At 38.4% G+C, this 15,696-nt stretch overlaps 1 protein-coding gene across 3 annotated transcripts in view; it reads right to left on the bottom strand.

Annotated features, from left to right (window-relative positions):
* Positions 1–156: 156 nt before the first annotated feature.
* The window catches only part of mapk8b (mitogen-activated protein kinase 8b), a 29,393-nt gene continuing 13,853 nt past the window's right edge, over positions 157–15,696 (bottom strand). For 2 of the 3 annotated variants that reach the window (XM_068306301.1, XM_068306302.1), the window contains 7 exons: positions 14,380–14,545; positions 11,368–11,439; positions 9,932–10,114; positions 8,546–8,670; positions 7,822–7,885; positions 5,785–5,862; positions 4,164–4,337 (listed from right to left, as the gene is read on the bottom strand). In XM_068306301.1, coding sequence (XP_068162402.1) covers positions 4,321–4,337; positions 5,785–5,862; positions 7,822–7,885; positions 8,546–8,670; positions 9,932–10,114; positions 11,368–11,439; positions 14,380–14,545 — 705 coding nt within the window. In that variant the 3' untranslated portion in view covers positions 4,164–4,320. Of the gene's footprint in view, positions 4,338–5,784; positions 5,863–7,821; positions 7,886–8,545; positions 8,671–9,931; positions 10,115–11,367; positions 11,440–14,379; positions 14,546–15,696 lie in introns of all 3 variants that reach the window. The other variant, XM_068306303.1, reaches the window with a different exon arrangement.

Genomic DNA, 15,696 nt, shown 5'->3' with positions numbered 1-15,696 from the left:
TACGATAACCATTATAATGGAGAAACTTATCAACTAGTAGACCTGCATGTCGTATGTACAGTATTTTACAATAGTAATGTAATACCATGGTGTTACTGGTGGCAGCAAAATGCAAAAGAATCTACAGGAGATGAAAAATGACATATAACCACAAAACAAAGTGTATTTCTTTTATTTGCAGTACATGTTTTTTTTTTAAAGAGGTGGCATCATCAGATCCCAGTGCATGTAATCTAATAGTGCACTTTTTCATTGGTTGCGGTTTTTGGGATGCGCAAATCCAGAGGAATTTTTAAAACTACTTGCATGGCTGGATTTTCTAGCAAACATCACAAACCAGCACAATACATAATATTGATTTCTTGTAGGTATTTACTCATCTTTTCGTGTTTATTAACATCGTGGTCCTAACCACAGTCTAAATCAACATCTGTTGTCCACGTTGTGACCCCAAAGAGCTTCCCGTCTCTGCATCAAACCGTGGCCAGCAGAATCATTTGGTGGGTACGACTGATTACACCATGGCTATAAACAAGTCACAGAAATAAAAACTGATCTTATTCATAAAAAAGGAAAACATGGATTGACAGTACCAAACATTTTCTTTACCTTCAGGAGACAGCTAACAAAGGCTAGGCCTATCACATACTACTAGCACAGTTTGCTGAAGGTATTGCACATTAACTTTAAAAAAAACAAAAAAAAACCATAACAATTCTTACTTCTAGGTGAAGTATACATAATGTACAAAACTAGAAGTCTGTTGAAACCAACAAATAGTACACTTTCAAATAAATAAATAATGGAATCTGTTATTCACACGTCTTCGATAGCTAAATCTGCAGGCGACTAAGTATATGCAAGAACTGGCAGAAATTCAGCGTGAGGTAGTTCATCAAAGCCTACGTAAATCAGAATGACATTGGTTTGACAGAAGCAGTATATATAAAAAAGCAATAACCTCAAATGAAAAGTCTAAATACTCCAATTGAAGGCCCTAATGTTGGGCAAAAAAAATTAAGAGCACTTTAGACAGCAATGTGTATTTTTCTGATTGACTACTTTAGCTAATTTAACAAATGGATGCACACCACTGATTTTCTCCATCATATGAATGCATCGACCTCCCACATTAACTTGACAACTGTTCAAATCCCTTGAAGCTCGATATTAAGCAAATCTTTCGTCTTCCTAAAAACCAAATGGACCCTATGGCACCCAGCTGTTTGTAATTTCAAACAGAAAAAATAGTATCAATAACATTAAAAAGGGTTGCACCTCAGAAGCTGTTTTTTAGAGATAAATTGTTTTTGAGTATTTACACCCAGAAAGTGCTAATGTACTATTATTACATGCTAGTGTTGACTTACAATGCTAGCATAAGTTAGCTAATGTATAAATGTTTAATGTTAACTAAATGACAAATCTAACTCATTAAATGTTACGTTGTTCATTGACAGCAGTAAAATTAACTTGCATGTCCATGACATGTGTTTTGCAGCTCAGTGACAAAGCTAACACTTAACCAGAAATTAAGTAACAGTAGTTTAGCTGTAATGTTAATGTATTTCCATGTTACTTATTGACACAGATGTGAAAAAGACTTGATATTATCTGGTGGAAACTGAAATAACCACAATTGATAAAAGGCTCTTTAGTATTAATGTTATGCTTTAAAACAATTTCAAAACAAGGTTATAAATGATTATTTCAATGAACGACCAAACAAAGATGAAGAGAATATTTATATAAATCATTCTAAACAGTGTTGAGGTTTTTAATTATGAAACTGATGCGTCTACTATGTGAACGGGTATTTCATATAAGATATTGTTCTGCACACTAAAACAAATTTCATTTAACAAAAGTCATTTTCATCTGACACAGCTATAGACGATTATCCATTATTAAGGTTTTTACATGTACAAGTTTTAATGGTGCAACCCAATTTAGTCAGTTCTGAGTGAGAAAACGGCTAGTTGTTACCAAGTCTGTGTTAATGCCTCTGTTGTCAAAATCTCACATCTGCCTCTACAGGCAGGAAATGAAGTTACGCAACATTTCCGTCAGCCATAAAACCTAAACCTCAGTTAAAGCAAGAACTTTAAATTGAAAATAGCATGGACTTGTTTAATTAATGACCATAATATTCATAACTACTAAAAATTACACAAATTGCTTACATAGCTTTCAGCTAATATGACTTACCATATTTTTTTGTGTTAGTAGTTACACTTTACAAAATTAATTAACTGTTTATGATTAGCTCAGCCTCTCAGAAGTTTTTGTAACAAAAGCATCAATTTTCCTTCTAACGGTAAACAGAATCCAAAACCCATCACAGGATACTGACAATAATGCAGTCACTCATTCTTTTAGTTTGACCCAGTAGTAAAAGTTTAAATGTCCCTATTACAATCACCACATTGAATTAATAAGCAAAGGGAAAAATCATATCAACTTATATTCAGGTTGCTGTCACTGCAAAGAAACAGGTTTCACTTTGATGAAAGACCTTGATTAAACTGCCTCTTCTTTTGAAACGACATGTACGCCATCACCTCTTTACCCTGCAACACACCAGTCTCCCACTCAAGGGTCAGAACTCAAAATAAGTAGAAAAATATACGATACATTTGTGAGAACTACAACCCCATCATACATTACTGGTTTGACATAAAAACTAATGCTGTTGTCCAGTCACCGTAAAAACCAACACATAACGAATACACATCTGTTCAGGTACTCAATAACAAACAGGCACTTTTCCTCTCAAAATTCGACAAAAAAAATAATCAAAGGGCACTATTATTGCATACCATGAGAATAATTTGTTGGTTTCGACTCGGTGTTTGTGCTGCTATTTAAACTCTTCTTGTTCTTTTCATTCAATTCACAATCGCAGGCAAATCTGGGAGACAAAAGTATGGCCAACTAAAAAAAAATTACTTTTCAAATTTTCAAATCGCCTAAAGTACATTACTAATCACAGGATATGGTAGTAACAAGCAGAAATCTGTTCATACTGCATCATCAGGCTGCAAAACCACAGTCCCTCGTCCCACTAGAAGCACGTTCACAACCGTTCAATAGCAAGATTACCTACTTGACCAAATCACATTCTACTTACACCATCACCAACTTTACAACCTCACACAACTCCAAAAATCTTCATACGCGTGACAAAAACATTCTCAAGTCCCGATGCCGTCGAAGCAAACCAGCTGAGAGCGTGCAAGCGCTCTGTGCATTCAGTCCTCCAAAGCGATAACCACAACTCCCAGTCCCACTATGTCACTCCTGTTGCAGAAGAGGAAGAGATTCGTAAAAGCACTTAGAAGAGACAGTCGTTCAACAGATCAGCACTATGTTGCTGGACCGAACTGAATCATTATCAACCCCATAGCTTGAACATTAAAAAAAAAAAATCAATCCCCTGGTGACATTTTGTAATCCGATCCTGTTTGAACACAATGGCACATGAGCAATTATAACGCTTTCATTTCAGTTTCAAAATGTTGGAAGTAGTGACTCACAAGAAATTCTTGTACGTTCTTGTAAGTTTATCTACTGTACACGATCTCAACTCAATGGATAAGCTGAATGCATTTAAAAGCATATCCATAAGACCAAACATCTCAATTATGTTTCAATGGCTCACTGCAAACTTGTATCGAAGATTAAACTATATCTACCATAAAATTGGTACAAACTTAGTCCACATATATATGGCAAATTGTAAAAGTAGTAGCTTACAAGTGAAACATAATGACTTTCAACAGAAAACAGATCACATTAAAACATCTTACAGATATTTCTTTAAATTCTCACTGTCGGTCAATACAAACCAGACCATAGAGAAATCAGAAAAAATTCAATCAACGTCATCTTAGGCTTCTGAAAAAAGAAATACCACAATAATTTACAGCTAGGACTCAAACGAAAGGTAATTCTAATCTTAAAAAAAGACAACTTGTAATGAAAAGGGAAAAAAAAAAGATCTGTCCTTTCAGAAATCGCTACACGACTGAAGACAAGCACAGACGAGGGGGGGATGGGGGGTAATGTAAAGGGTCGTGGCCAGGAGACAGTGTTGAGCTAGAGGTCTTGCATGTGGCCGGTGGATCATGCCCAGCACAGAACCAGGAAGAAGTGTCGATGATAGTCATCTGCAGTAGCCCAACAGGGCGGTGGCTGTAGCAGCAGCGGCAGCAGCGAGGACAGCGACGGTGCCGGCTGTCTCCAGACTGCCGTCTGTGTCGGTCAGGGTCAGGGAGAAGGAAGAGGTGTGGTGCTGGTGGTGCTGCTGGGGGCTGCTGCTCACTGCTGCACCTGTGCTATAAGGTGCAGGAAAAGGCCGGTGGTCAGCCCTGAGTGGCAACTTTAAACAGCACCATGTAGGTTTAAATTCAAGATGTGACTCAACTTATTTCATACATGACATGTTAAAAAACAAGGATGGAATACTGATATGAGCGTTCATTCATTCCATGATACAGCAAGGATGATTATCTAAAAGACAAACTGAATATGCAGTTCCATAAAGCATATGTCAACACAAGTGGGATTGTTTGGCCTCAGCATGGGTATGCTCTCTACCGTTTTCCTGGATAGCACACACTCAACTCACTAGTTTCTCTGACCAGATGCCCATACATGATTTCATTAATGCTTTAAAATCAAGGCAAATGAGTGCTCTAAACTGATTAGACTGGTATCAACATGTCTCCTCTGCATGTGAACTGAGCTTTACAGGTGTTGAGTCCAACTAACCGGCATGCCTTAACGTCAGAAGGATCTAGAATGTCTCATTTGTACAATGAAACAAGTTAAACCTGAACAATCTTCTTAGTCAGCTTTTAGTGCACAGACACTAAAGGATCACCCTGTTCAATGTAATTTTTATTCGATGGGTACAATTTGTGATTTTCTTTTATAATCACAACCCACTTTATTATTTACAGGTACAGTGCCTTGTGAAAGTATTGGCCACCCAAAAAACTTGTTGATATTTTGCCACATTTCAGGCTTCAAACTTTAAGATAACTGAAAATATTTTTCAAGAATCAAAAACATTGTAGACACAATCGTGAAGTGGAACCAAATTTAACATTTTATATTGTGTTTACAAATAAACTGAAAAGTAGGACATGCAAATGTGAGACCAAATGACACATAGGTGAACTCGGTCATTGTTGTCAATTAGATCAACATTGGATCATTCAGAAGTCATCAGGGAACTTCTGGAGTCGTTTGGCTGAGCTGAGACAACAGGGAGCCAACATGTTTGCACATCCTACTTTTCAGTTTTGTATTTGTAAACATAATATGTTGAATAAATTTGGTTCCACTTCATGATTGTGTCTCACATATTTTTGTTTCATGAAAAATATTTTTAGTTAGTCATCTTTAAGTTCGAAGCCTGAAATGTGGCAAAATATCAAAAAGGTCTTGTGGAGGGCCGATACTTTCGCAAGGCACTGTATTTCCTCAGAAGAGCCAGAAGCATTAACAAAAAGCTTAGGAGAGGTTAACTGTCCCATGGTTTAATGGGACTCGTACTAAAATTAAAGTCGTATAACTAGCAGAAATCCCTTGGGCAGAAAAATTGTTCATTCCAAACTTAAAAATTATGTCACTAAAATATCCTTAGTTTCTCTGCTTTTTTTTAACCAAACAAAATAAGTGAAAGAACAAAATGTTAAAGGACCTCAGAGACAGAGGACAGTATTGATTATGTTCACTTAAACTTTTAATCTGTCAGGCACAAGAACCTCCACTAACCTATGGATGCTGGCTGTCCCCTGATGACACCATTCTTTGTCCTTTCCTCCCAGTCCAACACTTCTTTGTATATCAACTCTGCAAAAAACCACAATGTAATAAGTTAAGAGAATGCTAAAGACAGACACGATTACTGGAATCAAAAAGCTCCTGATGTGTAGATATCAGAACTTGTGACACTAAACACACAGGTAGTCTATGTTTCTAGTTCATCACAGCTAAGAAAGTATTACACATGAAAGGATGATATAGGTTTTACACCCAGTCGATCGAGTTCAGTACATTCACAATTTATTTCTAGAGGAAACAGAGACAAGTTTTTAGAGAATTCTGTCAGTCAAATTTGAGCAGTTTTAAAAAAAGAAACACATATTAATTATTATTATTATTATTATATTAATCCATTTTATATTATATTGCATAAGTGTTTTTTCCGTAGATGAAAATTTCAAGCAAAAATATTATTTGATAGTCACTCAGCCATATTCAACGATTTACATTTAAAACTCATTCCAACAGTCTGTAAAAATATTTTCAACAAGGCAATCAGAGACTGCGACATCCCGCGACACCCCTGAATTCAAAATTTTACACTGACCTACTTTCATAATGTTGCAGCAATGAATTCTATATTGTACTATCGAGTATGACATTGACCTTGTTTTCCAAAGGTGAAGGTCATCATCACATTTTTGTGCCTCTGGCTTCCTGAGAATGTTTTTTGTTTTGTGATTATATCTCATCAGGTTTCAGAGATGTGTACCAACAAAGTTATAAAAGTGAAAATTTGACCTTGACCTAGTTTTTTCAAGTCAACATTGTGATTTAATTTTGATCCCCTTGCCTCCCTGAATATAATGCTTTTTGTTTCGTCTTTCCATCTTATCCGGTTCCTGAAATATGTGCAAAAAAGTTTACAAATTTGACCTTGACCTAGTTTTCTCAAAATCAAGGTCATCATCTCATTTTCATCCCCTTTGCCGCCCGAGTAATGTGCTTTTTGTTTCATCTTTCTATCTGCAACTGAAGATATGTGGTGGACAGATGGACAATTACACCACCGCTTCGCGGGATGTAATGATACAATTATATATATATAAGTATACAATTAGATATTTTTACAATTTTATGACTATTGAAATAGAAAAGTACTGTAGTGGAAAGTTTTTAATACAATAAAATACAAATAATATAATAAAATATCATTTCTTGACCCAAAAATCTAGAGTGTCAAATCTTTCAGCACTTGGGAGAAACGGCCCCAGGAAGCCTCGAGGTCATGAAAGATTCTGCAAGAATCTAATCTGTTTTTAGAAGTGTTTGCGTAAATGTCAGTATATGTTAATAATTTTGTCTGCACTAAATGTCTGTGTGACTGATTAGGTTATGTCATCAGCCATGTGAAACTGTCGACTAGATGTCTCTGCTAACTTCTTGAGGTCATGATGTACCTACTGAAACTGGGGGAAAGATTAGTGGAGAGCAGAGGGAATGAAGTTAAACAACTGATTCACACCACCCATAGTTACGCCTTTAGAGTATAAAAAGAGATGTGATCCATGTTTTAGTTGGTACTTGAAGTTTTTCCTGTACCCAGAGTACTCTGCAACAACACACCGGAGGACTTTTTCATCGTCTCCAGAGCTCTCATCATGCTTAGATAAGTATTTGTTGAACCTGTCTGTCTGTCAATATCATCGATGATATTATTGGACTTGTACTCAACCTATTGATGATATTATTGTACTGCTACTCAACCTATACATGATTTGAATTGACAAATATCTTGTATTTTACACCGTCTCCTGTCCTTAAGAAAAACGAAACCCCCACCACAGTACCAAAGTCCATCTATAGTTAATTCAACTATAAAATTAGGACCATGTATCAGACATAAGCATATTCCTAATTAAACACTAAAAAGCTTTAATACTGGATTCAGATTGAGGGTAAGACTTCACAGAGACTGAGCATGAACACAGATCAACCTCATACATGACGTTCAAAGTAAGACGGCAATGAGAGAGGATTAACTACCTTTCCACTCCTCTACTGTGTGCTCCCTCTCATCCAGTTGCTTGTCTGTGATGACGGGTGGTGGCTGGAAAACAGATGGACACATTATTTCTATGTTTATATGCATCTCCTGAACAGATACTCATCCTAAGCATAGAGCAACAAGTCCAAACACCTCACACAACAATGTTTTGACTCTGTTGATGTTCAATATCATCCGACTTAATGGTGGTAATAGTCTTGGTTTGAAGCATAAACAAAATAAAAATTCTGAAATCCCATTCCCCTCTCCTTGAGCTGGAATAAACTGTTGCAGTCAGATGTGTAGCTATCTGTTCTTTTCAGAGTCAAACGGAGATTTTAGCTTTTGAATATGGTTAGCACAAAACCTGAGCTAGGTCAGCGCCTTCTAAGGCTGCAGTCAGGTCTAGAGAGTCCTTTGATAAGAGGGAAGACAGCAAAAACTCAAAATCAGTTTCTTTGTCCTGTTTTCTTTATGGGGATCAGATGGAAAACCTTAATGCCACATGATGGGTCTATGCACCAATCAGAATTCAGCAACACTTTTTTGTCGCTGTGTTGTTAATGGAACTTGGCTGCCAGGTTGTTTTCAAAGTTGAACAAGCAACACTCAGTCCTAATAAGGCTCGTCTATCTTTTAGTGCTATTCAGAAAGTGTATTTAGTTAAGCGTTTTTTTAAAACTCATTACTCATTAGAAAAATACTTATGAATCGAGTACTTACTGCCTCAACTTCGGTCGGGTCGTACCACACATTGATATAGGGGTGTTGAAGAGCCTCGTCCACAGAGATTCGCTTTGATGCGTCTATTACCAGCATCTTGGATAGCAGGTCTCTGGCTTGGCTCGCTGCATCAACATTGTGGCAAAACATGATTGCATTAGTTTGACCATGAATTTAAAATTACATTCATCTTACATAATACTGCAAATAAGTTCAATTTGCTGCTCAAACAGGAAGTTGTAACAGTTAACAATGTCTGTGGATTATCTTCAATAACTGCTCATGATTTCTGGAGGGAAACTTTGCTGTTGAGTTTTTCAAAACCATCAACTGAAGCACCAGTGAAAAGCCCAAGTTCAATAGAAGGCAAATATCTGCCCTCTGTAATTTTTCTGTAAACATGTTTATTTTATATTTTACCCACAAAACATATGATGTACATCACTGATGCTTTACATGGCAACATTTTTTTCTTATGTTTCCTCTAGAGGGAAACAGCAGTAAACACAACACACTGTGGCTTTAAAATTCTCAAAAGACCAAAAATAAATATTATACTGTGATCAAAACTCACATGACAAATGTCAGCTGGAGAAATCTGTCCTTCTAAACAGACGCATCTCTTTCAGTCTGTATTTGGACTCTACCTTGATTCTGCTCACTTCTACAGTATCTGAAAGTCTTGCCAACATGGGCTGTCAGAGTATCAGCACTCCAGAGGAAGACACCATTGACATATTCATGCCTCTGTAAATTAACAAGGACAGGAAAAGCTCTTCTTTTCCCTTTCAACATTCCCATAAGCTCCACAGCCTTTGCCGTGAGTGCTCATGTATCCTTCTCTCCATTTAGACATCAACATACTTGAGGTCAAACGTCTCCTCACAGGAAGCAACTCGGTCTTCAGCTACCAGCACCGTAGCACTTAATCCAAGGCAGCTACTGAAATGTGATCAGTCACTGGGGCTCTGCTGTCAGCAAATGTTTTCTAAAGCTTTTAGAAATGAGCTCCTGGTCTTGACTGAACATTAACAAAGTATCATTAAGGTCTATTACAAACAGCACTGGTGTTATTTATGCAACATTAATTCATAATGGGACTGTGATTGTACTAGAATGGAGGTCTGTTCCATGTGCCAAATGCGTAAGTGGAAAAATTACAATGGGAAAATTCTCCCTATAACTAAAGCAATATTACTTTAGTGCTGCTGTTGCCAATTACTTCTGTTGGAAAATGACCAGACCAAATATACGTCATCTCACGTCCTGTCACCATTATTAATTCAAATATTCACAATAAGTGAAGTGCAAGCAGTATCTTTAACGTTAACAGTATTGAGAAAATCCTAATGTTTATTCCTATTGTTGACACACACTCCTGCTTACCTTTAAGTTTGTTGTGTTCAGAGTCTGCAGGAAACAGCACATCAGGGAAGAGCTTCTCGAAGCTGTAGCCAGCGTATCGAGGCCTGTTCTCCACGTAGGTCCTCACTGACTGGTTGAGCTTCATCAGGAACTCCTGAGACGGTGTCCCCAGCTGCTCGATCACCTTATTCCACTGGTCGATATCTTTAGGTTGCCCAATTAAGAAAACCTCTGGGGTGTGTGTAAACTAAAACTTCAATGTGATTAATAAAGACACGGAGCCTTCTGGAGTTGCTACATCTTGAAGAGCTCCATTCTGTCTTGATATGCCTAAAAGGTCACAACTGACTCAAACCTCTGTCAAATCTGTGTAAAAATAATGTAAAACATGTAGAAATTTGTAATATGCTGAATTTTAGGCACGAGAGGTTGTACTCACTTCAAGCTGTTCACTCAAATCAAGAAAATGTTTATACAGACTGAACACATATGAATAAGGAAATGTCTTCTCCACATCTTTTCTGAATTTGTGAACTAAAGAGTATCAACCGGTTACTACAATACTTGGGAAAAGGAGGTTAAGATACCGTTAGACCATCAAAACGATAAACAAGGACTACTTTCACATTACAAGGCACACTGTTCAAAGCAGATATTGGCCAAGTGTTTTACTCAGATTTGGTCAAGTGGATGGTTCTCATGAAACTGGCTCCAATCTAGACATGTCTGTCTTAAAAAGGAAAGAATGCACACTGGTAAATTTTTGCAACATCACTAACATCACGGCATTTGAATTCAAACAATTCTGTGTGCAGTCTAAGAAGAAGTCGACAGTGAAGTCAAGGGAGAAGAAAAACAAACGTCATGAAATTGGGACGGCATGTCCGGTAACTCCAGACAAGATCATCAGGTAAAAATGAGTTCCCATATTTTTTCGTGACAAGTCGTGACTACGGTAGAGGGCAACTGTGCCATGTTTTATTTTATGATTCCTTTTCTTGTGAAATTGTAAAATATTATTTAAAATCACAATACACGTTTTCTTTTTCAGTGTACTGCATATATAAAGAAGTGCTTGGAGAAGGGCCTTTGTTAAGGTGCTGTTAAACAACCTGTGGAAAAGGCGGTTCCTGCAGACATTGCTATATTACCCCGAGCTAATCAAAGACAACCATTAAACCAAATGTTGCTTGGGGAGAAGCACTTACTCAATCCATCCAATACACCCGTGTTTATAGACATTAATCACACCTTACCTGCTACGAAGACTCTTGCTTGAATAAAGGTTATGAGTCACTGACAGACACAGACGTAAACAATGAATACAATGCACCATCATTAAATTAAAAACATGGTAGTTTTCCCCACAGAGTGCAAAAAATATGAACAAAATGTCAGATGAGGAATACGACAAGATGGTATTTGGGGGTTTGGATGGAGGTTCAACGTAAGGATACGATCAGTGCCTGGAAACAACACACTACCTCGGACCATTTCAGCCATGATGCAGCCAACAGACCAGACATCAACTGAAAAATGAAATGACAACCACTGAGTTAGCATGCAGGACTGAAAAACATAAAACAAACCAAAGAAAAAAACACCCTCAAAAGAATAGACGGCAAAAACATCATGAGGTGGCAGGTGATGTGTGATACATGACAAAAATGAACTGCATGCAGTTGAGTGTGTTCATAAACCTGGGAAGCAACCCACAGAGCTTTAAATGATTATCAGTCTGTACGCACTGCAACTTTCTGCAAGAACGGCAGCATCACAAATCCAATAATCATTGCACTGAACAGTGAACCTTGAGGTTTGAAAAGAGAGACACTGGTTTTCAAAGCCTCCTGAAAAAAATGCTTTTCAGAACTGCATCTTAACACCCTCATAATCCTCGTTGCAATTCATATGTGTTAGCCTGTACGTCTCTGACCTACAGCTAGATATCATTTGCAGTTAATTTCTAGTATATTGAAAAGTTTGACAATACAGATCCATTACTCCTGTGACTGAGTAAATATTTATTCAGTACTGTTCTGTCATGGATGGTAACAGAGGATAACTTTGTCGGCTGAATCCTACCCAGGGCAGTTTCTTTTAATGTGAAAAAGAAAATGTATGTACGTTCTATACTACGTTAGAGATGACAGCAATAATATATATATATATTATATACACATACATACAAATATATATACACTTTTTTTTTGCCCGACTGTTGGTTGAACATTTACAAAGACATACGGTAAGCCACTTGAAGGGTAACATTTTCTATAATGAGATTCTCAGCTATAGGAGTGCAACAAATTTTATATTTTAATTTTAGGTTTTTTTGACTGTCAAGATTGAAGCAACATATTCAGTCCTTCAAAGTGAGAGGATGGTGTTGTGTTACTTTATGCATCTGTATGCAGGTGAAGTGATGCAAGTTGAGCTGTCAAGCAATCCAAGAAAGGATTTCTATTTGCTCACAGGATATGTTCTCCATACATTTAATGAAATGTACGTTCTGAAAAGACGATAGACCTTTGAGTGCTGTGATTGTTACACAAGAAGTGCCAGATTGCTGCAAGCAGCTCAAGGATACAATCCCTTCCTGGAAAAAGGATTTTGTGGCGAACCATTTCTGCCATAATGCAGCCCACAGCCCATATATCCACTACATATGCGCAGCACAAATGGAGAGGAGAAGAGAATAAGCAAAATAAATGCAACAAGTCAGCAGGAAATATTAGGGTTCAAAGTTTTCGTCAAGATAACAAAATTTTCATCAGTTTGCTAAAGCGGTGACACCGTTTACATATCCACCTGACAATGCCTATGTAAATGCTGCTTGACGAAATATCATGTATTTGTAAGATAAATATGAAGAAAGAATGGCTGACGACCAGAAGCAAGGAGATACTGTAGCTTGCCAGGCTTTGTCTGAAATGATCACATCTACCTACCAGGATCACCAATGATCAATAACATGCTTCTTCTGAAGGCCTGGGTTTCATCTATAAAAGCCTTGAATGCCATTTTTGATCACAATCACTGTCACTCAAGTATGTTAGCTTTCCTCCTGCTACCAACCTTTATGCTAAGCTAACTGGGCGGCAGTGGCTCAATGGTAAAGCGGGCGGTAGAGCGGGTCGTCCTATGATTTAAGATCGGCGGTTCTATTCCCGCTCCCGCCCCCCAAAATATACCCGGAGGTGAGCTGACAGTGGGAGGTGTCAGCTCACCTCCGAAGCACTGCCGAGGCACCCTTGAGCAAGGTGCCATCCCCTTTACAAATTGCTCATTTGAGGCGCACCAAGAAGGAGCTGCCCGCCACTCTACCTCCCCTGCATGCCTACAGGCCCCCTTGTGTGTGTGTGTGTGTGTGATACGGGGGCCTGTACTCACAAATATATATGTATGCATGCGTTTGAATCAGTAGCTAGAGTGTGCGTTCTTAATTTCCCTTCGGGGATCAAACCAGTATATAAAATAAAAAAACAAAAAACAAAAAAAACTGTCCTCTAAACTGATCTCTTTCTAGATGGTTGGTAGAGTTGAATCTTTCCATAAAACATGGTAAACAAACACATTCCCCAAAAACACAGTCTTGCAGAAAATATGATGTGTTCCAAGCAAGAGATCCAAGTGAACTTTCTGCAGCATGCACTGGTGCTTGCACCCACATTGGCGTTTTTTTGCACCCAGGACAATCCTCTTAAAAATATATCAAACACATGCTAAAGCACTGCTGGGACCTGGAGTCCCAAGACAGGAAGTTTTCCACAAAGCACTGATGCCCAACATGCCAACTTCCCATCTTAGGCCCCGTCCACACGATAACTTATTTTTTAAAAACGGAACTTTTTAAAAACGCATCGAAAATGATTCCCGTCCACACGACAGCATTTTTAAAAAAATCTCCATCCACACGTAAACGCAGCAGTGCATTTTCGAAGACTGCTATAAGCATGCCAAACCATGTGGTGGCAGTACTGAGTCAAATTTTATCCAATAGGAATCCTCCGTGTTTTGTTGTCACAAAACACGGGCCCATAAATATGACGTCACAGCGGTTTTCGTCGCAGGCAAGACGTTTTTAGCGTTTTTAAAAAGTCGCGGATACGCCGTCCACACGACAACGCAGACCCAGCGTTTTTTTAAAAATCCACCTCGTCCAGCGTTTTTAAAAAGTTGCGTTTTCGTTCCGGATATCTGCGTTGTCGTGTGGACGGAAAGGGTAAACGCAAAAAAAAAGTTGCATTTTTAAAATATCCGTTATCGTGTGGACGGGGCCTTAGAGTGACCTTAACAGGAACAGGGTATGTGTGTGAGTGTGTGGGGGTGGAGGTTTGTGAATGCGTATGTACGTGGGTTTGGGAGTGCTGTCAAAAAAGAAATCCCAAGGGAGAGGCCAATGCAGCAGGCCAGGCAGCAGCTCCAAACCGGCCGGTTGCTGTTGACTAGCTACTTTCTCTACTCACCATTGGCCTGATAGCCCATTCCCAGGATGACTTCTGGGGCACGGTAGTAGCGGGTGACAACGTAGGGCGTCATGAGAAGGCCAGTGGCTGCTGTCCTGGCCAGGCCAAAGTCCAGGATCTTCAGTGTGCAGTCAGACTTCACCACAATGTTGCTGGGCTTCAGGTCCTGCTCAGAACATACAACACAAGATGGATTTAGACTCAGGTGGTAGAGTGGAGGCATGAAACAGTAGGACTCGACTCTGATGGCAAACCTTTGAAAATGGTCCGTCTCCCAGTTAAAGCTTTCCTCATTTTCTCATGCTAATTTTGACAAATCAATCTGCCATATTATCAGAGATGTGATGACAAAGGTTTCAACTCCTGAGGCTACAATACAGACTGCCATCAACCATTTTATCTCTTATTACTTAGAAAAGTCATTTAAAAAACAGTAACAATGAAAGGTACATTGCAAAAATATTGAATAACAATCACGTTTATCTTTGTTATGATCACCTCCTGATTTAGAGCATGTTATACTTCTACTTCCATCATAGAGCACTTGACTAGCAAAATATACAATAGTTATTACCCCGAAAAGAGGAAAATCTTTGGTGCACATGACTCATGTTGCATCTGTTTATCTTCTGAAAGCTTTGCGTGCTGATATGTACCCTTGGACAGGGCTGGTTAGCTCCGCCAGTGGCACAATTAGTTCTGGCTGACTTAGCAAGAAGAGCTCCGCTAATCTACTGCTGCGTCTTTCACTGAGGCTAATTGACAGAGAGCCGTCACTGTGTGTGAATGTGTGTTATCAACTGTGTGTGCACAGAAAAGGAGGAGTCTTTTTTGTGTCTCACTGCTGGTGCTTCAGGATTTGGTGTGTGTGTTGGCCTGTGTTTTTTCTGCACTCTGTGCATTCTCTCCTCAGCACAACAACCTGGTCATGTCAGACTGAGTTTTCGATTGACTCCCAGATGCGAAAGAAATAGTGAACTATATTTCAAAGGAAAACAAAAGGCCAGATAGCAAAGTTCACCAATAAACAAATTATGAGAAGTTGGTTTTTCCATTGTGTGCAGTATACTAGTGTATAGGTGAGAGGACCAACATCAACACAAGGACTGTTTATCATGCCACGATAAAGTGTTGTGTCATTTCATTCATTTCAATGCTACTGTAAATAAGCCCGACATGAACTGAGAATAGATGTACCTTTCTCCTTTCAAACATCAGTTTGCTCTGTTAACAAAAACAGATCAAATGTGCAGCAATTTAAGAATAACCTTAAACTAAAAGAATAAAATCAAAATAAGCATATTGAATAATCTAAAT

This window comes from Antennarius striatus, chromosome 21, assembly GCF_040054535.1.
Source record: "Antennarius striatus isolate MH-2024 chromosome 21, ASM4005453v1, whole genome shotgun sequence".
Lineage (NCBI taxonomy): Eukaryota > Metazoa > Chordata > Actinopteri > Lophiiformes > Antennariidae > Antennarius > Antennarius striatus.
Note: the sequence above shows the minus strand (reverse complement) of the source record. Positions and strands in the feature narration are given on the sequence as shown.